The sequence below is a fragment of the Thamnophis sirtalis genome, unplaced genomic scaffold (genome assembly GCF_051295495.1).
Source record: "Thamnophis sirtalis isolate CommonGarterSnake01/CBP01778 unplaced genomic scaffold, rThaSir2_p1.2 scaffold_3, whole genome shotgun sequence".
In the NCBI taxonomy this organism is placed as follows: Eukaryota; Metazoa; Chordata; class Lepidosauria; order Squamata; family Natricidae; genus Thamnophis; species Thamnophis sirtalis.
Genome location: NW_028261383.1, coordinates 176,666,966 through 176,691,484, shown reverse-complemented (window position 1 = coordinate 176,691,484; position 24,519 = coordinate 176,666,966). Strand labels below are relative to the sequence as shown.

Below are 24,519 nucleotides of genomic sequence, written 5' to 3'. Positions count from 1 at the left end.
CTTTTTCAAATTTTTTGTATGGAAGATATGATTGGAAGTGGAGATCTTAAAAGGTATATGACACCAAATGCTAAATGGGAAGAGGCGTCCTCCCTCTGCCAAGCAAGCTCTTTATCATGGGATTAGGAAGAGTACAATGCAGTGGTCCTCCTAGATTATTCATTTGTTGTTTTTTTTAATTACATTGTGAAAAGGTGCTGTTAGATAATAGCACTCAATTAATTTTCTCTCTAATACTGCAAGTGGGGGAAATGCTGATTCCCTGCTACAAATTCACAAAATAAATTGCCACCGAGGTCACTATTGTTTATTATTCCCTTCTATCTAAATTTGCAGGCTAAAAACAGCGGTAGTTACTAAGAGAACAATGGAGGAAATACTGCATCCCTTCCTTGTTAATATTCAAGCCCTTTAATTCTCTACCCACATGCTTTAGCTAGAAGATAAATTATAGAAAGCAGCACAAAAGTAATTTTCCTTCTGAGCCATAAAAGTGGTTTTTGGACCTTTTTATGGGCTTGGTGGAAAAAATCATTCAGCTGAGCAAATGTCCTCCTTTTGCACAGCAGTTAATAACTTGAATATCAGATTTGGCAAATCTCATATTTGTGCCTGAGGGATTTGTGATTACAGTTTGGCAGGGAAGTAGATGTGGGGAAGATTGTCAGACTCTATGAAGAGCCTTATCAAATCAAACCAGAGGTTATTCATCCAGCATCCTGCTTCTTTCAGTGGCCAGACAGGTGCCCATGGGAAATCTGCAAGCATGTCTAAGGCAATTCGTTCTCTCTCCTGCTATAATTTACAAGCAACTGGAATTGAGAGGAATTATATCTCTAATAGCTAATTATTTTACTCCCATGTTTTATTCCCATTAAAAAAAATTAACTTGATAATCAAAATGCATCTAATGGTATATTGAATATTTATTTATTTATTAGACATATACCGCTTCATAGGGCTTTCAGACCTCTTTAAGCGGTTTACAATTTTTTTAGCAAATTGAGTCAGCAACTTGCCCCCACAGTCCGGGTCCTCATTTCACCCACCTCGGAAGGATGGAAGGCTGAGTCGACCTTGAGCCGGTGAGATTTGAACCGCTGAACTGCAGATCATAGTCAGCTAAAGTGGCCTGCAGTACTGCACCCTAACCACTGCGCCACCTCAAGATCATGAATCTTGAATGTAGATCATGAGTTATGATAGAGCCGCTTTATACTGCACTAGTGAAACCACACTTGGAATGCTGCATCCAAGGTCCCTTCCAACCCTATTATTCTATGTTATTGCCTGAAAAGTTGGCTTTTCCAGCAAGCCTGGAAACAGAATAAAATAAAGCGTGTCCGGAGACCAATGGGCAGCCAGTGCAGCTCGCGGAGGATAGGTGTAACGTGGGTGTACCGAGGTGCACCCACAATCGCTCGTGCGGCTGCATTCTGGAGAAGCTGAAGTCTTCGAACACTCTTCAAGGGCAGCCCCATGTAGAGAGAGGCTTCACATTCTTTCTGAGGCCAGGCATCCTTGGGCAACTGGATTAATTCAGTTCACACATCTGGTTTCTGTCAGTGCCAATCTCTCCCCACTTTGCCTCCTACTTCCTCCTGAACTTGGTTTGGTTTATTGGGTTTATATGCCGCCCTTCTCCCAAGGACTCAGGGCGGCGTACAACATTAAAAAAAACACACATAATACAAAAGTTTTTAAAAAATTAAATAGAATGTCCCAAACAAACCCAATTAGAATTAACAATAACATTTTTTTTAAAATTCGAATTAAAATTAACAATGATCAATAATTTATTTTGTTTTGTTCAGGCCAGGCTGGCTTGCTGGAAAAGCCAACTTTTTAGGGCACGTCGGAAGGACCGGAGGAAATTCTTCCACAAATTGCTGTGCTCCCTCCCGCCATTTATGGCAGGATGCCAGCAGCTTAGCAGAACAGAGAGAAGGTGGCAGAGCTAACAGTAGTACTTCCAGAGGAAGACACAAGCCCTTCAGCTACATTTCAAGTCTACATTCCTCTCTGGAAATAAAGGGTTAAAGAACTAGCATTTTCTCAAGGGACCTTGTATTTTCTCCTCCCTCTTTCTAAACTAAGGTGAAGAGCAAAGATGGAGAGTGAGAAGCTTCAAAACCATCAGGTGTGAGGCAAAGAGAGAACCCACAGCCGTAGGGAGATCTTGGGTTTAGTAACTCATGATACCCCACAAACCAAGCGCATAGGCGGTACAGGGGCTACAGGGACATGTTTCTTGATTGAAAGTCTCCTAAAGGTAAGAACTTTTTGAGACCGGAGTAATAGTTTCACTGGATGCATTGAACAGAATGCAAAGTATTGTGGTCTGGATACAAAATTTTGAGAGATGTGGTAACCAGTTTAAGAAAAAACTAAGGGGCTGAGAAGCTCCAATGTTATGACAGAAATATGCAAATAAATAAAAACCAGAATGTATGTTATATCCTGTCAGGATTAATAATGCCTAAATTGCACGAAAATAATGAGTCAAGATATTAAAGTTGTCTAACTTTACTTCTCATACCCCTAAATCTAAAGTGGTCTAAATAGTTGTCCCACTGGCATTCATTCTGAAAGATGGAATCTCATCAGAAACTGGATAATCGCCTGTGTGTCCTAGAGATAACTATAAGGCTGAACAAGCAACCTGCTTCTGGAATAGTTTATTGAATGTTTCAGTTTAGATCAATTTACTTTATTGATTAGCCCTTGGGCCATATCAAAGTGTATTGAATGTTAAATTGTCTATAATTTCTAATGACCTGTGAATACAGTGGGACTTTGCACAGTATTACGTCATTGTCAAGCTCTCACAAAGCCCATGAGACTCTCTGTATCTGCCACATAAAGTACTATAATGCTTAAAAAATCCAAAATAAACTATTGTGTATATAATATTTCAAGGACAGCTATAGAGACATCAGCCCACAACGATACGTTTTCCTTCAACTACAGTGTATTATTTCTGTTGTTATATATAGTAGATGTAAAATTCAACTTTTATGTGTTATATACAAGAACCACAAGGATTGCATTGTGAAGCTTTTGACAAAATGTCTGTTACCACAGGTCCAGACCCTTTGAAGAAATGTGTAAATGCTTAACAAAATTTTATCAAAATAACTGGAGGGTAGTAGCTCTAACCTTTTTTCATATATCCCAAGTCCTGATGAATATGTTTATTTATTTATTTGTCATATTTACAACCGCCCTTCTCCCTTACAAAGGGAGTCTGGATGGTGTGTAATAAAAAACAAACGCATTAAAAAAGTATATAAAATTTAAAAGAGGGAAGAGAAGAATTAATCCAAAGATGGGGAGAGGGCTTATTCAGAGCACCAACTAAGCCCACAGCTGCGGGCTCACCTGTGCATCCCATGCACAGTTTTTTATGGTTTCACAGAAAGCTAGGAGTATGTGTGGACTCACCTCATCTCTGAGCACAGCCCTACTTCTGTGGGGAGAGCGTGCTTCACGGGGTAGGAACCAGAGCAGAAAAAAACTCTCTTTCTGGATTCCACCAGTTGGAATTCTTTGACTGATAGGGTCCAAAACATACCTTCTCTGCATAAAGGTCTGGAAAGGGTTGGGATGGAGTAACGTAACAGGATGAAGACAGTTCTGACCACATGCTCATATAGGACTTTAAAGGTCATAACCAACACTGGGCTTGGAAGCAAACCAGCATCTAATGCAGATCACGCAGGAGAGGTGTTACAGGCGTCATTCTTGGGACACCCAAGATTGCCTGTGCAGCCACATTTTATATCAACTGAAGCTTCCAGATATTTTTCAAGGGTAGCCTTATACACAGTGTTTCTCAACCTTGACAACTTGAAGATGTCCTGACTTCAACTCCCAGAATTCCCCAGCCAGCATTTGCTGGCTGGGGAATTCTGGGAGTTGAAGTCTGGACATCTTCAAGTTGCCAAGGTTGAGAAACACTGCTCATAAAGAATGTATTGCAATCTTTCAAAGAGGGGTTGACCAGGGCACAAGGGACCGGATGGAGAGCCTCCCTATTCAGTAGTGGGCATCACTGGTGTACAACATGAAATATTGGACCATGAAGTTAAGTCTCATGCCTCAACATGAAATTATTCTCTTTACCTTCCCAACAAACTCATCTATATAACGTTAACGTAGCCCAAATCCAGAATGAGCTACAATCTTGTTTGTCAAAGGATGGTCTGCAGTCTTCCATCCATGGCACTGATTTTCAGGTGGGCATTTCAGTGGGTTTAAGGAAAACGTATCACGTTCATCAACAGAGAGTGGAGGCTGTGAAATTTAGGAAATGAAATTTTATGTCGGAATCTGTGGAAGTAACTCAGCAGGAAGCCAAGGGTCTGAAGGGGAAGAAGTGCAAATCCAACAACTAGTTAATGATAATGAGAATAATCTCCGAGAGTAAGATTTAATCTGGTTCTTAACAGAAGGATCACAGCACAGAGGATACCAAGTAGCTCTCCCCTCCAAAAAAAAAAGCACCTTGGCGTCACAAGTCCATTCCCACGATTAAGTTGAAAAGACGTTGACATTTTCTTGCCTCCCTGATCTCAATGCACGATGCGAAGGCGCTGGTGGAGATCCCTTTGCCTACCAGAAAGCAGAGCGTGGCAGTTGCAAGAAAACAACAGCTGCTGGAGTGCTGCTAAGCAACGGCTTCAGCTTGAATCCAGTAGCAGCCAAGAAAACAAGGCCTGAGTTATCAACTCAAGGATGTTGGCAAAATGGGCCCGACTCATTGACTACAGGTTGATGGCAGTTCTTCTGGAACGTACTGTTTGTAATGAAAACACAACATTGAGGACTTGAAGAGGGAAGAGGACTACTTCCCATTCTCTTCTCACTTCTAAGAAACAGATGTTTAGGGAATCTGATGTGGACGGCCAGAGTAAGTGGGATCAGAGCTAATTTCTGAACAATAGGCTCAGTGGGGACAGGAAGTAGCGTGGAGGAAAGGTTGAAAATGTCCTTGGTAGCTAAGAAAAACGATAGGTGTGTTTCTCTAGCTTTATCTTTGGAGCCATTTATCTTGACCCATTGGTTGAGAGAGGCAAGTGGGATTAATGTTACAAGGTTCATTCCAGTGGTGGGTTTCAAAAATTGTTCAAACTGACTCTGTGGGTGTGGCCTCCTTTGTGGGAGTGGCTTGCCGCCCATGTGACCGGATGGGAGTGGCTTGCCACCCATGTGACCGGATATGAAGATGCCGATGACACTTGTCAGAACCACCTTAAATTACCACACACACAGCACTGGCATACATGAGAATAGGATGCAAACTTCTTTTTTAAAAGGCATCTTTGGTTTGCGTTAAAACAACTTCAACACACGCAATGTTCTGATTGCACCACAAACGCAGTAGTCATCCTTCCCTTTCACAGAGGCCCTGAGTTTTATATGAGCATGATAGTGTAGAATAATCACATCCAAGGACCAGTGGTGGGTTTCCAAAAATTTTGGAGCCTCTTCTGTAGGTGTGGCCTGCTTTCCGGGTCCACTGGTGGAACCTCTTCTAACCGGTTCGGTAGATTTGATGAACCGGTTCTACCATAAATTTGTCATTAATTTCAATGTCTTTGTTTTATGGCCAAAGATATGGCCAAATCCTGCACTACCACTGTTTGCCTTCTATGGTTTTCTCACCAAAATGACAATTATCGTTCTCTTGACTGCAGGTACAAAATGAATATCTGTTTCTCATTCCTGAAGATGATGATGTTTGTATTTAATGGAGTGATCTTTGTAAGTATGTGCTACTTACACAACTGGTTGTGGCAGAGAGCTGGATAAATAGGTCAGGAAGTTGAACAGATGCACAAAGTATACTTTTGCAAAATATCTGTGATGTGCAGATGTGAGAGGTTTAAGAGCAGCACGAGCCTGATATGTGGAAATACTCAGCATGGGAAAGCAATCTTAATATGTCCCATTGTTCATACAACAGAACAAATATGAAAAGAAAAAATGGTTTCCCACCGTAGTTCTCTTATAATGTAATGGTATGAATTGGAAATGGTCCCAATTTCCTCTATCCTCCAATCCTTAACAAATTGTAGGTTATAGGTTTATTTATTAGGTTTATTTCATTTATATGCCGCCCTATTCCCAGCGGGACTCAGAGCGGCTAACATTCTGTCCAACATTGTCTGATAGAAATAATTGCATGGGATAATTTGAAGGATTAAGTATTATTCTTCTCTGCAAGTTTGTTTATTATGTGGATTTGCTCACCAACAAATAGTTCCATTCTCAGTATAAGTAGTCATCACTTAACGACCATAATTGGGACTGGCAACCCTGCGGCTGAATGAAATATCACATGACTGCTCCACTCAGCAGCAGCCATTTTGGCATTCCCAGTTGTGGTTTTTGAGTGAATACCACACAGTCGTTAGGCAAGAACCTAAGCCACTGTTGGAAAAAGATAAGGGGACTGCTTTCACTTCAACTTTCCCTGTTCACCTGTTTCTCACATTTCTGCTATTTTGGCCACCTTTATAACCATTGTTGCTAGCTGTTGCTGCTGCCACACAGCCCTGCTTGCTGCCCCCACACTGGATGCTCACTGCATTATGTACCAGCTGGCTGGGGGATTCTGGGAGTTGAAGTCCACAGGACTTAAAGTCGCCAAGGTTGAGAAACACTGATCTAGTTAGTATCAGGTCCCAGAAACCAAGAAAGACACATGTTGATTCTACCAACCAGATTTTTATAGGTTTTATATACAGTATATATAAAACCTATTTTATTACAGATAGTTCTAGCTTAACAACCGGTTGTTTTATGCCCATTTAAAGTTGCAGTGGCTATAGAATGGGTGCCTTACAGCCTGTAAGCACCTCCAGCTGTCATAAATGGTCACACTGCTCCCATACTCACTGACTACACGTCAGGGGAGTCAACTTTATAACTGTTTGCAGCCTACCATGATCACCTGATCACAATTTGCAATTTCTGTTGTCAGTTTCCAGCATTTTATGCTGATTTCGATTAAAAAAAACACTCATTCAAATGAATGGGTTGGCTTAACAACTGGAGCCTTTACTTAATAACTTCAGTATTTGTTTAATGACTGTTGCAAAAATGGCTGGAAATTTACTTCCAGCCCAGTGGTGGGATTCAATTTTTTTTTTTACTACTGGTTCTGTGGGTGTGGCTTGGTGGGCATAGCAGGGGAAGGGTAGTGTAAAATCTCCATTTCCTCCCGATCAGCTAGGACTTGGGAGGCAGAGAATAGATGGGGGTGAGGCCAGTCAGAGGTGGCATTTACTGGTTCTCCAAGCTACTCAAAATTTCCACTATCGGTTGTCTAGAACTGGTCAGAAACTGCTGAATACCACAACTTACAATTGCAACAACTTATGACTGTAATTCTGAGCTCAATTATAGTTGTAAGTCAAGGACTATCTGTACAGATTGTACATTGCCTTGAGGATCCATTGTGGTAAGGGGGAGATTTATGAATGTTTCTAACCAGTCAATTGATACTGGTTCAATTTGTTAGGAATGAAATGTTGGAGCTATAGCAAACAGTCCTTTTTGCTCAAACGTTTTTATTGCAGAATTAGAACTTTCTTATGCAGAAATGATACCTTCTGCTTTCTCTCCATTTTCCTCCCAGTTAGGGGGCCTGGCTTTGCTGGGCATTGGTATCTGGGTGAAGGTAGACGGTGATTCCTTTGAGAAGATCCTTGGAGTTGCTGCACCACAAATGATGCTTCTGCTCCATGTGGGTTACCTGTGCATCACAGTTGGCAGCATCCTTTTCATCATGGGCTTTTTGGGATGCTGGGGAGCTGTGAAAGAAAGCAGATGTCTCCTGCTGGTGGTAAGTGATTTGCAGAAAGATCTTGCCGTAGACCGAATGTGGGTGTTACGAATTTGCTAACCTGTAAAGTTTACACATGGCTACTCCCGTCTTGATTTAACTTCTGCTCCTAGACCTTTTCTGCCTTCAAATTCTTCTGAATCTTGATATGCTGGTAGACTCCCAAAAATAAATCTCCCATCATGAAAGGATCACCAGGCTCTTTTTCAAGCATTTTTGATTCCTATTTATTTTATGGAGCTAGATTGAAGTCAGTTCTCGATATTGGTATTACTCAAAAACTCCAGTTAGGTGGGCAAGAATATGATTTTCTGTTACTTAAAATTCTCTTAAAATGTTAATAGACGGTACAAAGAATTATTCTACTTAGATTCTTTATCAGTAAAAGACTGATGAAAGGTTAAAGGAGTTGTAGATAGGTCCCAAGGACATATCCATACGTGCTTTGAAGCACCTAAGTGCTTTCAAATTCAGAATGTTGCACAGCCCTAGTATTGGTTGATATTTGACGTTTGAAATAATCTGCCAGCTCTTTAAGGCAGATGAAGTCAGAAAACAAATATCACAAACAATAGATTACTTTATTGAAATAGGTTTTAATAATAGAATCTTGAAAGCCTAATATAGTTTCCCCTTCTTATACCCAAACATCATTATAAAGCACCGGAGAAGTGCCTTAAAATCTCTCTCTCTCTGAGAGATAGACTGCCTAGTTTAGAAACAGCTTAGTTAAATGATCTCTAGCAATAGCAATAGCAGTTAGACTTATATACCGCTTCATAGGGCTTTCAGCCCTCTCTAAGCGGTTTGCAGAGTCAGCATATCGCCCCCAACAACAATCTGGGTCCTCATTTCACCCACCTCGGAAGGATGGAAGGCTGAGTCAACCTTGAGCCGGTGAGATTAGAACCGCTGAACTGCAGATAACAGTCAGCTGAAGTGGCCTGCAGTACTGCACCCTAACCACTGTGCCACCTCAGATCTGGCTGCTTCATTCTGTCAACTAGGTTCTTCCTTATATGTGGTGGTGGTGGGGGCAGTCTCAGGCCATCTTCACTTTTGGCAGAATGTTGCCTTCCATCCACCCCCCTTATAATCCACATGGACATCATTTATAGTCAGTATAAATATAGTATGCCTAAAATTGGGTTGTCCTATAGATATGATTAATACTATAAGAACATACTATGAGCTGCAGTGGTGCAGTGGTTAGAGAGCAGTACTGCAGGCTACTTCTGCTGACTGCCGGCTGCCTACAGTTTGGCAGTTCGAATCCCACCAGGCTCAAAGGTTGACTCAGCTTTCCATCTTTCCAAGGTGGGTAAAATGAGGGCCCAGATTGTTGGGGGGCAAGAGGCTGACTCTGTAAACCTCTTGGAAAGGGCTGGAAAGCACCGTGAAGCAGTATATAAGTCTAATGCTATTGCTAACAAACTCAACAACAAAAATAATAATAGCACTCCTTGTCTACTCATTGTAGTATGTCTGTTTCTCTTTCTGACAACTAAAACCAATTATATGGTACAATATTGAATCTCTCTATTTAAAAACATTGGAACGTCACTATTTAGATTTTGCCTAAATCCTGAGCTTTAACTGGCATTTCTAGTTTGCTGGTAGTGAACAGCACATTTCTCTGTTTCTAGTTTTTTGCAGCTATACTGGTAATGTTCACAGCAGAAGTGGTGTGTGCTGCCATGGTGCTGATTTTCTCCACTGTGGTAAGTCATGGCTAACAATCCCCCGCCCCCATTTTTTCACATGCTACTCAATAGCCATCCTACTAGGATATCTGGAAGTATAGCCCAGTAGGTCTAAAGGTAAAGGTAAATGTTCCCCTTGCACATATGTGCTAGTCGTTCCCGACTCTAGGGGGCGATGCTCATCTCCGTTTCAAAGCCAAAGAGCCAGCGCTGTCCAAAGACGTCTCCGTGGTCATGTGGCTGGCATGACTAAACGCCGAAGGCGCACGGAACGCTGTTACTTTCCCACCAAAGATGGTCCCTATTTTTCTACTTGCATTTTTACATGCTTTCGAACTGCTAGGTTGGCAGAAGGGGGACAAGTAATGGCAACTCACTCCATTACGCGGTGCTAGGGATTCGAACTGCCGACCTTTCTGATCGACAAGCTCAGCATATTAGCCACTGAGCCACCGCATCCCCGATAGGTCTAAAGAACACCAAATTTAGGTGGGCTGATTTAGCATGTTGATGACACAGTTCATCCAACTATAGTGAAGGATTTTGAACAGCTGATAAGGCAATTTAAACAGTATTATATGGAAGTGAGGTGACAAATTGTAATATTATCGTTTACCATTACCCTGCCTCTTGACTTCAGGCAAATATATTTGTTGAACACTTGAAAAACTGGGCCCTGAAGACTTTAAAAGAAGACTATGGGAGGCAAGAAGACCTCACAGCCATTTGGGACACTACAATGAAACAGGTAATTCAGCTGGCAAAGACCAGTTTTATAAGACCATAGACTCATGGGGCTGGAAGGGACCTTGGAGGTTTTCTAGTCCAATCCACACAAGGCAGGAGTCCTTATACCATCCTGGACAAATTAATGTTCGATCTTTTTGGAAAAGCTCCAGCAATGGAGTGCCCACAGCTCTGGGAGGCAAGCTTTTCCACTGACCGATTGTTCTCCTGTCAGGAAATTCCTCCTTAGATTGGTTTAGATTGGTTATTGGTTAGATTGGTTATTAAGAGCCGAGGTGGTGCAGTGGTTAGGGTGCAGTACTGCAGGCCACTTCAGCTGACTGTTATCTGCAGTTCAGCGGTTCAGCGGTTCTAATCTCACCGGCTCAAGGTTGACTTGAATCGCTTAGAGAGGGCTGAAAGCCCTATGAAGCGGTATATAAGTCTAACTGCTATTGCTATTGCTAATTTCTCTGAGTTAAAGTGGAAGTCAGACTCTAAGCCGTTTACAGAGTCAGCATATCGCCCCCACAGTCTGGGTCCTCATTTCACCCACCTCGGAAGGATGGAAGGCTGAGTCAACCTTGAGCCGGTGAGATTCTAAGTTTGATTTTGAAATCTGCTAGAGTTTTGTTCAAATACAGCTGCATTTTAAATAAATACCAAGGTATGTGTGGGGAAAGTCTCTTTTTTCATTTATGATTTAACTTGCATCTAGAGTAATCTCTGTATGCATCAATAAACTGCAGGAAGGTATAGAAAGACTGAGAAAATATAAAGAATTGTATATGTGCAGCAATCTGAAGAGCCAACTGAATAACAGAGTAACAGAATAATAGTTAGAAGGGACCTTGGAAGTCCTCTAATCCAACCCCCAGCATTGACAGGAGACTCATTTCAGACAAATGGTTGTCCAGCCTCTTCTTGAAAGCCTCTACCCACAACTTCTGAAGGCAAGCCATTCCACTGGTTGATTATTCTCACCATTAGGAAATTTCTCCTAAGTTCTAGGTTGCTTCTCTCCCTGATTAGTTTCCATCCATTGGTTCTTGTCCTGTTTTCTGTGGCTTTGGGAAATAGTCCCGTCCCCCATCTTTGTGGCAGCTGCTCAAATATTGAAATGCTGTGATCAGGTCTCCCATAGTCCTTCTTTCCTTCTTGTCACTAAACTAACCAGGCTCAATTCCTGCAACCGTTCTTCATATGTTTAACCTCCAGCCCCCTAATCATCTTTGTTGCTCTTCTCTGTACTCTTTCCAGAATGTCAACATCTTTTTTTTATATTGTGGTGACCAAAAATGGATGCCGTATTCCAAGTGTGGCTGCACTAAGGCTTTATATATTTTTTTTAATTTTTAAAAAAATTTATTAGTAAAAAAAAATACAACATCCATAATTTGTAAAAGACAATACAACATCCACTACTGTTTTGCTTTACATTTGACTACATTTCGAGATATTCCCATAATATCAAATCATTATAAACATCAAAGATTAGGTATCTTATTCCCTCCCTCCCTCTTTCCTTCCCTCGTTTCTTTTTTTCCATACCCCTTTCATCCCTCCCCCCTTGCCTCCTTCTCTCCTTCCTTCCCTCCTTTCTTTCCTCTTTTTCTCCTTTCCTTCCCCGGCCTTTTCCTCTCTCAATCCCACCCTCCTTCTCACATACCTTTCTTCCTTCCTTTCCTCCTTCCCTCCCTCCTTCCTTTTCTCTTAATTTCCCTCCTTTCTTTCCTCCTTCCTTCCTTCCCTTCTACTCTCCTTCTCTCCTTCTTTCCCTCCCTCTTCCCCCTCCTTACTATCCTCTCCTCTTCCCTCCCTCCTGCCTCCCCCGGTTTCTTCTCTTTCTTCTCTCCTTCTTTCTTCCCACCTCTCCTTTCCCTTCTCTCCTTGCACTAAGGCTTTATAAAGCAGTTCTATTACTTTACGTGATCTCGATTTTATCCTTCTATTAACTCCGGAAAAACCTTGGGAAATGGCCTACTTAGTTTGTGAGACATTAAGCATAATGCAGTGTTTCTCAACCTTGGGGACTTTAATTCTGGGAGTTGAAGTCCACAGGACTTAAAGTCCCCAAGGTTGAGAAACACTGGCATAATGAATTGGGTAATATAAAAACCCCAAATGTTGGTACTGGATTTACATCTTAGCAGCTTTGGGATAGTCCAATGTATTTTCTGGCTGCTTCCCTGTCTTTTGGCAACTGTAAACCCCGTGCATCTTTCTGTTCTAGCTGAAATGCTGTGGATTCAACAACTATGCAGATTTCAACAGTTCCTACTTCTATCAAGCTCATGAGAAATACCCTCCTCTTTGCTGCCTGTCTAACATCGAATGCCAGCAGTTTCAAATAGACCATAATAAGCAGGTAACTTTCTTTCCTAAAGATCACAAAAAGGCTGGTTGCTTTTCAGGGTTGTGACAAGGATCACTTTTAAGACCAAAAGCGGCCCATCTAATCTTTGTTAGAGGAAATGACACCCCGCCCAGTCTGTAGGTAAAATCTAGTTAATTGAGGGGCCGCCAACCTTCTCACCCCCCCAAACCATTCTAATCCCAATTCAAAGCCTACTTGATATTGCTCAAGGCAACTCTGATAATTTTCAGTTCCTGCCAGGATTCAAGGCACGACAAAAATATGTTTATGTAGGCAGGGAACTCCTTAATTTGGCTCAATAGCCGAGCACCCAGAACTGCCATCTAGTCAGTGTTTAGCTGTTGGCCTGTGATTGACTGCATTGTTCCCTGCACTGTTAGGTTCACCCCAAAACATCCCTCCCCTCTTTAAAAAAAATCAAAGTAAAAGAAATAAATTACATCAGTCCCTTTCAAATCACTCCGTTTGGACCCTGTAAGTCAGGCAAACCAGAATACCACCATTGGAAAGAAACATTTGGGTGGGTTGACAAATTGGAGCTCTTCACCAGAAAAGCAAGCTGTTTGAACTATGGCATTTTCTGACTCAAGCTACTCCTGAATTACAGGAAACATGTGAACCAAGTCCCTTAAATAAGGAACGAAAATACCATATTTTTCAGAGTATAAGAGCACTTTCTCCTCCCTAAAAGAGGGTGAAAATTTGGGTGTGTCTTATACACTGAATGTAGTCAGTGTATAAGACTGATGAGTTTCCCCTCCCCTCTCGACTTGTATGGTTGTATGATTCTTGTTTATTTTAATCACGTGTATTGTGTTTTATGTTCCCTTTTCCCCCCTTTGAGTTGTTCGCCGCCTTGAGTCCCTCCCGGAGAAGGGCGGCATACAAATAAACTAAATCTGAAATCTGAAATCTAGTCCCACCCACCCACCAGCCCCCACCCTTTGGCCTCTGCCTCCCAGCTATTTGCCTCCTTGCAGCAAACAGCAAACAGCCTATTTCAGTTTCAGCTTCAGCACAGCCTGATCAGCACAAGAAGCTGATTGTCGGTTGGATCGGCCTCCCGACCATCAGCTGTTTCAGGCTGCAGGGATTGCCATAGCCAATTGCTGCCTCCACGTGCCCCTTTTTCGACCTCTGCGCGCTCCATTTCCCACCCATTCCGATCCCCCATCGCTCGGAATGGGCGGAAAATGGGGTGCACAGAGGCTGAAAACAGGGTGTGTGGAGGTGGCAATAGGCTATGGCAATCCCTGCCTGCTTTTTCCCCACCAGGCATCCTACTTTATTCGGGTCCCAAAGAATTCATTAAATTGGCAAAATGATCCAGGACTCTTGTATCAGTACTGATACTGAAATCAAGAAATTTCAGTCACATAGAGGAAAGCGATAACAAATTCTCTCCACTACATCACATACCTTCATCTTCCAGGGCTGCCTGTTTCAATTTGAGATGTTTCTGAAGCACAATGGGAAGATCGTCGGAGGAGTGGCTCTAGCGATTGGGATGGTTGAGGTAGGCTTACACAGGCTCCTTCTCCTGATCTCAAGATTCATGACACCATTAACCTAGAGTCATAGACCCCAGAATTTGCTTTCCAAAAGCAACTTTTGATTAAATCTATTGCAAAAGCCCAGACAGTGTGGCTAATGTATGTTCACTGTTTTGTTTAATAGAGACTTTAGAATAGTGTTTCTCAACCTTGGCAACTTGAAGATGTCTGGACTTCAACTCCCAGAATTCCCCAGCCAGCGAATGCTGGCTGGGGAATTCTGGGAGTTGAAGTCCAGACATCTTCAAGTTGCCAAGGTTGAGAAACACTGCTTTAGAAAAACTGTATCATTCATCTTTGATGAATTTGCTTTGATCAGTTCTAGTTTGGGTATTTTTAACAACCTTCTCCAATCTTTTTCCTTTATATATTTACTGCCAAATGCTTTATTGCTACTAAAAGACTCTGGTAATCATAATACCAAAACTAAATCTCACTAGCAGATTTAAAATTATACTCCATGTGCGGTTTTTTATCATTTATTATTTTATTATTATTATTTTTTGCCCCCATCTTAACCACTAGGTGACTCTGTGCAGCTTATGCAACAATATGTATACAGTAAGAGTAAAACACTATAAAAATAAGAATTATCAGGAATAAATAAAGCTAAAAGATAGGGGGAGGGAGAAGGCGGAGCAGGTGAATCTGTTATTAATCGATTAATCACCGCCAGTGTGATGTTCCTACCTTGGGACTCCAGAATAACTGGCAGAGTCAAGTCTCCAGGAAGATGGGAACTGACCTCACTTCTTGAGGGCAGGAGCAACAGGTTTCTTGTCCATTACAGCACAATGTATCCTGGTCTTCAAAGATATACCAGTATGCTGATTAATTTGCAGAAGTTGCTATCTTTACTTCATTTCTATAGTGGAATTGATAATAGGTTCAGAAAAAAACATCTCTTAAAGCGAATAAATCTTCCCACTTATATTAATTTTAGGCAAGATTCTTTCATTCACCTATATCATTTGTAGAAATTGCCTAGATCAGTGTTCGCATTCGCTGGCTGGGGAATTCTGGGAGTTGAAGTCCAGACATCTTCAAGTTGCCAAGGTTGAGAAACACTGGCCTAGATGCTGTCGGATTATACTGTCATAGAAAACGAGTCAAACTTTTACTCCGAAATGTTATCATAATCCTTCTGAAATCTAGAAAAAGAGTAAGTGAATAGTTTCTGCAGGCTTTGAGGACATTTTAAGTCCATTATACGTCAGAGGTTGTGCCAGATTAGTAAAATAGCATGCAAACTATGTCAATCTCATTTCACTTTTTCTTTGGTTTTGCAGCTGGCTGCGATGGTTGTGTCCTTGACCCTCTATTTTCATATTGGTACGAAGGTCTGAAGGAAAATGCCATTCCTTGGCCCAATCAAGCACCAGCCAAGTCAGTCTGTGCCTGCAGTGAAGGACAAGACAATTGTCCTTGTTCATAAATGGAAAAAAACCACAGTATCTTTCAGTGGCTCTGTATCGCTACAGAGCTACCACATCTTGAACCTCTTTGATAATGTTATTGATCAACCATTAATTTCCCCTTACTATTGTAAAAATCATTACGTAGTCAGACATGCCAAGAAAATAAATAGGCTTCGTCTATTGCTATTCGTTCTATGCGGTGGGAAGCCCAGGGATTATTTTTTAGAAGGAACATTTATTTTGAAAAACAGAACATTAAATATGTTTGAATGTCAGTTGTAAGGATATGTGCACAGGCTTAGCAGACCTGATGAGAGTGGAGACAGGAAAATAGTACCATTCCTAAAGCAGATCAAGAATGCAGCTGTATAAAGTGTCCGTAATTTGGAAACTTTGAATGAGGGCCAGAAAGAATTGATTCCCCAGAAGTGACACAGTTAATAGCCCAGTGGTGTCAAAGCATGAGTTGCTTTAGTGCTGGCTCATACAATGGTTTGAAAATATACTGTATGAGATAGCAACTTATATGTAGGATAGGCAAATTTGCTGATGCAGGCATTGTGTCATTAATAAAAATCTAATCCTCAAGCACTTTTTATTATAATCTGATTTTGCCATAATTATTTCTCCAATGTTGATGCAAGCTTTTAGTGATTCTTTATTCTGAAAGATAAAATATATTGTAACTTCAAATTAAAGAAACATGTGCAATATTTTTTATGTCACGAAGTGATTAATCTTTAGGAGTTATTTTGATTTCATTATGTAGCTAAGATTTCAGAGTTTGATTTAAGTAACAAAAGCTAGCACTGTATTAGATGAATTAGTGGACAATTTTAATTAATGAAGCCATGAGCTATGAGATTTTTTTTGATTTTTTTTTTTGATACGGCATGATAGGGAATGAAAAAAGGAAATCAACTTTCCTTATTATTATGGTTTGCTGCAAGTCAGCAACAAATCTATTTAGACTGGATTTGGCATTTTTATCCATCCATCGAGTCCTTCCCAAGGACTGGAATAGACTGATATTGTTGTTTGGGGATGTTGAAGGTATTGTCAAAGGATGTGTTGTTCTCTGTAACGCTGCCTTTTGCAATTCATTAATATTTTTATTATTTATTAGATTTCATATAGCTTCCCGCTTCAGTGGACTCTGGGCAACTTATAGAATATAATTTATGATTAAAACAAAAACATAAATAGAATAAGAAGAAATAAAATCAAGTGCAACCAAGCGCAATTAAGCAAGATTATAATAATAATAATAATAATAAATAGTTAATTGCTAAATTTTTCTAATATACCAATGAAATATCTCATCATGGGGCACTTTTGTATCAGCCTGTTCAGTCTCTCAACAAGTCATATGAATTTGAAAGCGAAGATCCACCAAGGATGCATAGAGAATACCATAAATTGAGGGGTGGTATTCAGCTGGTTCGGACCGGTTCTGTGAACTGGTTGTTGGAGCCCAATCAATATTAGAGAAGGAAAAACCCAGAGGTCTGAAGGAAGTGGGCAGGGACTGATAGTATTTAGGCCAATGCTTAATTGATAAAAACCAAAGACTCGTGACGTTATTAAGTATTGTGATTAACCACTAAAACTTTTGCAGCAGTTGCCGAACACAATTAACCCCCATTACAGCTCAATGATGATCCCAGTAATGCTCACGTATGGCTGAAGTGCAAAAGAACGGCAGTGCTGTAGAGATTAGATGGACGAGGTTGGCGTTTGTGCTCTTGTTGAAGGAGGATGAAGAATTTTTTTCTTCATTCTCCCATTTCCTACCAGAAAGCCTCAGAAGCCTGTATAGAGCCATATCTACATAAAATAAAAACGGAAAAGAAGTATGGTTCATACGTCGTACTAAGACACCATATGATTAACAGGAGATTGTTCTGCAATAGCTGAGTTTGCAATCATAGAACCATTAGAATCATAAAATCATAGGGCTGGAAGGGATTTTGGAGGTTTAGGGTTAGGTTTAGGGTTAGGGTAGGCGCGGATTTGCCCTCCGCGGTTATGTCATCGCAGTAGGGTCGTATTTTTCTTAGCACTTCGGATGACGCGGATTTGCCTCTGCACTTATGTCGGCGCGGATAAGGGCTTCGCGGTTTTGTGGTGGAACCCAATCCAATATCTGCCCAAGGCAGGAATCTTTTCTTGGAAATCATAGCAACGCTGTACCTACAACTCCTTGAGGCAAGCTTTTCCGTTAGTTAATTGCTTTCACTCAGTGGTGGGATTCAAATAATGCCACCATTGGTTCACTGAAAATGTGTGCGCATGTATTGTCCACATACCTATACCACCCACTCACTAGTATAGGAATCCCACCCACTCACTGGTATAGGTATGTGGACGATACTCATGTCAAGATCAAAACACAGGAATTGGAAGCACCAACCAATTTTCATGCTGAGGGAGGGGCTCCTACCTTCCCATTGCGCAGCCTTGGGTGCCTGGGAAGGGGATGGCGGAGTGGCAGTTCTGCATGCAAAGCCCCCAACTGGCCCACGTGTTTCAAGGCTCAAGGAAAGTGCTCCAGAGGGGGGCAGGGGGAGCAATTTGCATTGTGGAGCAATGCTCATGGGCCACGTGAATGTAAGCCAAATAAAATTCCATAATATTTTGTTGTAAAATAATGATTGGGCAGTAAAGACACAGGGTGGTGGTGGTGGGGAGAGGTAGTTGATGCCGGGACCATGACAAATGTGAAAAATCTTTCTTACGGGGTGCCAAAGTTTGTTTGCCTGCAACTCAGATCTAACAGATTAACAGAGATGGAAGGGATCTTGCAGGTCATCTAGTCCAACCCCCTGCCCAAGCAGGAGGCCCTGTATCTGCCTCTACCTAGGATTGAACTCACAACCTCCTGATTGTGAGGCAAGAGCTCCACCTTTAGGCCATTGCAGCTCTCTTTCTCTTTCTCTCTCTCTCTCTCCGTCTCTCTTTCTCCGTCCCTCTCTCATTCTCCCCCTCTCCATCTCCCCCCTCTCTCCCCATTCCTCTTTCTCTGTCTCTGTGTGTATGAAAATCACCTGGAGGGCTATTGAGAGAGCCGGTGTGGAGGGGGGGAATCCTACAGGCAACCCACAGTGTTCTCAATGACCCTACTGTGTCATGCCTGGCCACTCAAAGTACCCCCGTAGTAGGCGTTACAGGGAGAATGGAAATTGCCAAAGTGGAAGCTTTGAAGTCAAAGGAATCCAATGTCCCTGTGTAACCCATTCATTTCTCATTCTGCCTCAATGCCCTATTAACTTGTTAGGAAGGGATCGATTAGGAAAACTTGGAGCAACTCTTAAGTGCTCTCCAGAGGGAGCACAGCTAAAAATTTTCCCCTGATCAAGCATATTTGTGTTTTCTGAGTCTGCAGCTCTTTAAGTCACCTTCAGATTCTTGCATTAACCCTTCCGTGTGGTAGCAGGGAACGCCTGGATATGCTAAACTTGCTGCCCCCCATTTGGCAAAACTGAAACATGATGCAGCCCCCGTTTCAATAAAGCAGTGTCCAGTAAAAAGGGAGGCTCGCATTGGCATAAAAGAAGATATTCAAACCTTTTTGAATTTTGCCATTCTGAGAGTCTCTCGGTCTCCATGGTCTGCCCCAATTTTTCCAGTCCCAAAACCAGACGGGACTTGGAGAGCGGTCCAGGATTTGAGAGAGGCAAATTACGGGATTCAAGCTTTACACCCTGTAGTAGCCAATCCTTACACCCTTTTGACCACCCTATCACACTGTCAAGTGTGGTACACTGTAATAGACCTAAAAGATGCCTTTTCCTGTATCTCCTTGGACACAGAGTGCCAAGATTGATTTGCTTTCGAATGGTCCGATCCAGATAATAAGACGTTGCTGCCAGCTGAGATGGACTAGATTACCCCAGGGATATAAAAACAGCCTTACAGCCTTTGCGGCTGCCCTTTCTGCAGATTTAAAAGACTTTGATGCTCCACCCATCACACTTTTACAATATGTAGATGATTTGTTATTGGCAGCCGAAAATGAAGAACAGTGCTGGAAGAAAAATCAATTGAGTAACTGAATCATCTGGCTAAAAGGGGATACACAGTGTCCCAAAAGAAAATCCAATGGACTAAGCAAACTGTAAATTATTTAGGTTATGTGCTAGACAAAGGAACTTGACGCTTACATGAAAGTAGGCTCCAAGCACTGATGGCCCTACCAATGCCAACCAATGTGAAACAACTTAGGTCCTTCTTGGGTATTAGAGGATATGCCAGACTTTGGATCCCCCTCTATTCTGTAACAGCCAAACCATTGTACCAACTGACCGAAAAGGATATGGCTTGGGACATACTCAAGCCGGGAAGACCTTAAGGGAAAGTCTAGTGAGAGCAATTTGTTTGGCTCTTCCAGATCAGTCCCAAGGATTTGACTTGTACCTCACAGAACACCAAGGCTGTGCTGGGGGAGTCTCGCTACAAAAAGTGGGTCCAGAACAGCTCCCAGTGGCCTACTTGTCAAAAGGTGTAGATCAGTGTTTCCCAACCTTGGCAATCTGAAGATGTCCGGACTTCAACTCCCAGAATTCCCAAGCCAGCATTCGCTTTCAATTTAAATACAGGAATCAGTAGGGTGCAGAAACAGATACTCTTTATTTCCAGAAATGACTCTGGTTTACAGCCATAAGAAAATAAGAAATGGTAAACAACCAAAGCCCATGTTTAGGAAAAGAATCATTCTATAACAGTGTTTCTCAACCTTGGCAACTTGAAGATGTCCGGACTTCAACTCCCAGAATTCCCCAGCCAGCATTCGCTGGCTGGAGAATTCTGGGAGTTGAAGTCCGGACATCTTCAAGTTGCCAAGGTTGAGAAACACTGGTGTAGATGACGTTATTAAAGGATGGCCTGCACGCTTAAAAGCAGTCGCAGCTACAGCTGTCCTGATTGCAGAATCACAGGAAATTATTTTTGGAAACCCTCTCCATGTTTTCACACCCCACGCAGTTCAAGCTCTGTTAGAACAAAAGCTTCCTGCTTGGGCAGCATCCAATAGGATTTCCCAATATGAGAGTACTATAGTGGAGCAAGAAAATGTTCAATTATCCGCATGCCAACTTTTAAACCCTGTTACTTTTTTACAATGGCCCAAAGAAGACACATCCCACGATTGTTTAGATATGTTAGAGTGCATCGCAGGTTCCAGATGCGACCTAAATACTGAGCCATGGATGGATGGAAATCTGGCACTCTGGCCAGATGGTTCATTCCTTATGAAAGATGGCTGGTGGATGATAAAGGATGAAGTACAACTGCCTAGACAGCTGACTTGGCCAATAATGAGAAGTCTCCACCAGGCCACTCATGCAGGTCCAAGAGTAATGAAGAGATGGTTAGAAAGGAGGTACAGGATTGAGAAGGTGAGAAGGTTGTGCAAGCTAGTAATGGATCCGTGTGAGATATGTCAGAAGAATTAACCCCATATGAGGAGCCAAAATCCCACAAGGACATATTAGAACATCCTGCTATCCAGGAGAAGCAAATTGATTTCACAAAGATTTAGCAGGAAACATCTGTACAAAGACAAGAGCCGAGGTGGCGCAGTGGTTAGGGTGCAGTACTGAAGGCCACTTCAGCTGACTGTTATCTGCAGTTCAGCGGTTCTAATCTCACCGGCTTAGAGTTGACTCAGCCTTCCATCCTTCCCAGGTGGGTGAAATGAGGACCCGGATTGTTGTTGGGGACAATATGCTGACTCTGTAAACCGCTTAGAGAGGGCTGAAAGCCCTATGGTATATGTCGAACTGCTATTGCTATTGCTAAGTTCTATTAACTAAATCCAAATGAAGGCTTTGCTTGGCATTTCTTAGTGCTTTATTCTATCCATCAGTGTGTCAAAGATTATACAACAACACTCAAAACTCTCTTCAAGAAATATTCCTTGAAAGTTTTCACCGTGCTGAGATGTTCTTTATATTTAGTTTTCTGATTTATTGTCAACATTTCCATAAAGGTTTGTATGTGTTATTTCCTTGGGAGTTCTGTTGTGTTCTTTACCACTACAAGCACGCTGTGTTGCTCTGATGACAGTTGCATTGCTGATCCCATAATAATGCAAGGCCCAAGCTAAGTTTTCCAAGAAGGCAAAGTCTCAGGGCTGAATTATTCTCTTCCAGAGCATCTGATTTCTATTCTGAAGTGAGCAGAGGGAGAGTTCTTAGGCCTTGGACTTTCTCTTAATTATCATCATAATCTTCTGAAACAAGAGAGAGGACGCAACTCTGGTGGCATGCCGCACAACTTGCAATGCACAATATTCCAGTGAGACAGAGAACAGAAATAGTTTAATCAATCAGAAGGGATTTTTAGACACACACACACCCCCAATTATTTTTCCTGGAGTGGGTGGGAACCGTTATTACAGATAAGAGCTCTAAGAGTTACCTCCAATAGACCGATTAGATCCAACAGATTAGGCCTCCTCCGAATTCCATCCGCCGGCCAGTGTCGACTGGCGACTACCCAGAGGAGAGCCTTCTCTGTGGCTGCTCCGACCCTCTAGAACGAGCTCCCCGTGGAGATTCGAACCCTCACCACCCTCCAGGCCTTCCGCAAAGCCCTTAAAACCTGGCTGTTCAGACAGGCCTGGGGCTAAAGAGCTTTTGCCCCTCCTCCCTCGAATGGTATGGTTGTTGTGTGTTTTTTAAATTGTGTATTGTCCTGTTTGTCTTTTTTATCCCCTGTCTGTACCCCCTTCCCTGACTTGGATTGTGAGCCGCCCTGAGTCCCCTTCGGGGAAAAGGGCGGCATATAAATGCAATAAATTCAATTCAATTCAATTCTCCTCTTAAAATCATACAATTTGCAAGATTCTCGAATTTCATTTTTTCATATTATTGCATTTGATGATGAGCTTGGGACGTACTATAGCTGGCATTTAGCTCTCGCTTCCCAACCATTTACCTGTACTGAGAAAATAATTGTATATGGCGTTCAGGGACTGAAATCTGCAATATGGCAACCCTAAGCTAACTTGGCTTTTATTCATCACCACTTTGCTAAAAAACAGAGCTAACATAAAGGAATCCAGTTAAAGAAAATAGGAAGTCTACGGCTCTTCTAAAAAGTGATTGTTATTATCTAGGACAGTGATGGCTAACCAAAGTATACCTACCTGCATGTGCGCACAACACCCTCCCCCCCCCACGCTCCACACACACACGCCGCACTGCTCGCCTCCAAGCTGAGCTTGGTATTTCCTCTGTGGGCCGGGGGAGGCTGTTTCCGCCCTCCCCAGGCTCCAGGAAAACCTCCAGAGCCTGGGAAGGGTGAAAAACAAACCCAACAGGCCAACCGGAAGTTTGGAAACGATCCGTTCCTGGCTTCCGGGGAGCCAGGGAAGGCCATTTTTGCTCCAAGAAAGTCTCCAGAGCCTGGGGAGGGCAAAAAAACCAGCTGGTCAGCATGCACATGCGTGCTGGAGCTGACAGCTCACGTGCCGGTAGATATGGCTCTGTGTGCCACCTTTGGCACGCATGCCGTAGGTTCACTATCAGGGCTATAGTATCTCATTTATAGCCAAAACGTTTAGACACTTTTTAATTGGGAGGCGTTTTAGAACCTCTCGATTAGATAATTAGGAAAGAAGACCACGAGACTCCATGTGTGGAAATCAAGTGTACTTTTACTAATTATAAATGATTAAAGGCATAGCGAAGCGAAGTCTTATTATTTAGGCGCGAAAGCGATGGATATATAGAATAGCCCATTCCCCTCCCCTTGGCATCACAGTTACAGTCCAATCATAATTCTCCCAAGTGTCAGGTGTGAGATAACTTCAAAAGGCATCACCCAGATGGAATGTCAGTGCCGTTAGTCCTGGCGGGAATCTCGGGAATCTCCTACGCATGCGTAGTCCGACAGGCAGCTGAACTCCAGAACCTTCCTCCAGCACAATGAGTAACCCCTCCCAAATACCATGCCCTCCCTCCCCGTTTCAGGGCAGCTGAAAGCAACAGCAAAGCAGAGGCTGACAGATTAACCATCAACCGTTAGACTGGGATGGCCTAAGACTCCTGCCTTGAGCAGAGAGTGGGATTAGAGAACCACCAAGACCCTTTCCAGCCCTGTGATTCTATGTTCTATGTTAAACTCAAGATTTGGTGAACCTTAAAACAGGAGAGGGCCATTTAAAAGCTTCATTGCTCTAAACATTCCCCCCTGGTGGAGTTAGATTTCAGCCCTGCCTTATCTGATGACATTGCAGCCTTATTAGCCAGAGGTAGCAGAAAGAGCAAGTTGATCTCCCAGGTCTAAAAGGTTACTTTTCCCCACTCCTTTTGGTATTTCTATACACCCAAGAGACTGAATCAATGGATGCTTTCTGATAAAGCACGTTCCATCCACACAACCTCGTGGCTGACCCGCACTCTGCCAAGGACCTGGGAGTACTCACTTATAGCAGTAGCAATAGCAGTTAAGACTTATATACCGCTTCATAGGGCTTTCAGCCCTCTCTAAGCAGTTTACAGAGTCAGCATATTGCCCCCAACACCAATCCGGGTCCTCATTTTACCCACCTCGGAAGGATGGAAGGCTGAGTCAACCCTTGAGCCGGTGAGATTTGAACAGCCGAACTGCAGAACTGCAGTCAGCTGAAGTGGCCTGCAGTGCTGCATTTAACCACTGCGCCACCTCGGTTCTTCTAATGATGTAAGTGCCGGAGCTCAGTGTAACAGCATTGCCAAAAAGGCATTAAGAGTTGTTAACCTAATCTTGTGAAGCTGCTTCTCCAGTAATGTTGTATTGCAAACTAGGGCATATAAAACCTTTGCTAGACCTATTCTCGGATACAGCTCATCTGTCTGGAACCTGCACTGCATACCAGAGCGACTCCAGAGTTTGCAAGTTTAGT

General features: G+C 42.5%; 1 protein-coding gene across 1 annotated transcript; it reads left to right on the top strand.

Moving 5' to 3' along the window:
* Positions 1–4,412: 4,412 nt before the first annotated feature.
* Positions 4,413–16,469, top strand: TSPAN16 (tetraspanin 16). The gene is made up of 8 exons (XM_087711066.1): positions 4,413–4,912; positions 5,700–5,766; positions 7,646–7,852; positions 9,499–9,573; positions 10,196–10,303; positions 12,515–12,649; positions 14,091–14,174; positions 15,501–16,469. The coding sequence occupies exons 2-8, from the start codon at positions 5,707–5,709 to the stop codon at positions 15,555–15,557; spliced, it is 726 nt and encodes a 241-aa protein (XP_087567192.1). The 5' UTR covers positions 4,413–4,912; positions 5,700–5,706; the 3' UTR covers positions 15,558–16,469.
* The last annotated feature ends 8,050 nt before the right edge of the window (positions 16,470–24,519 follow it).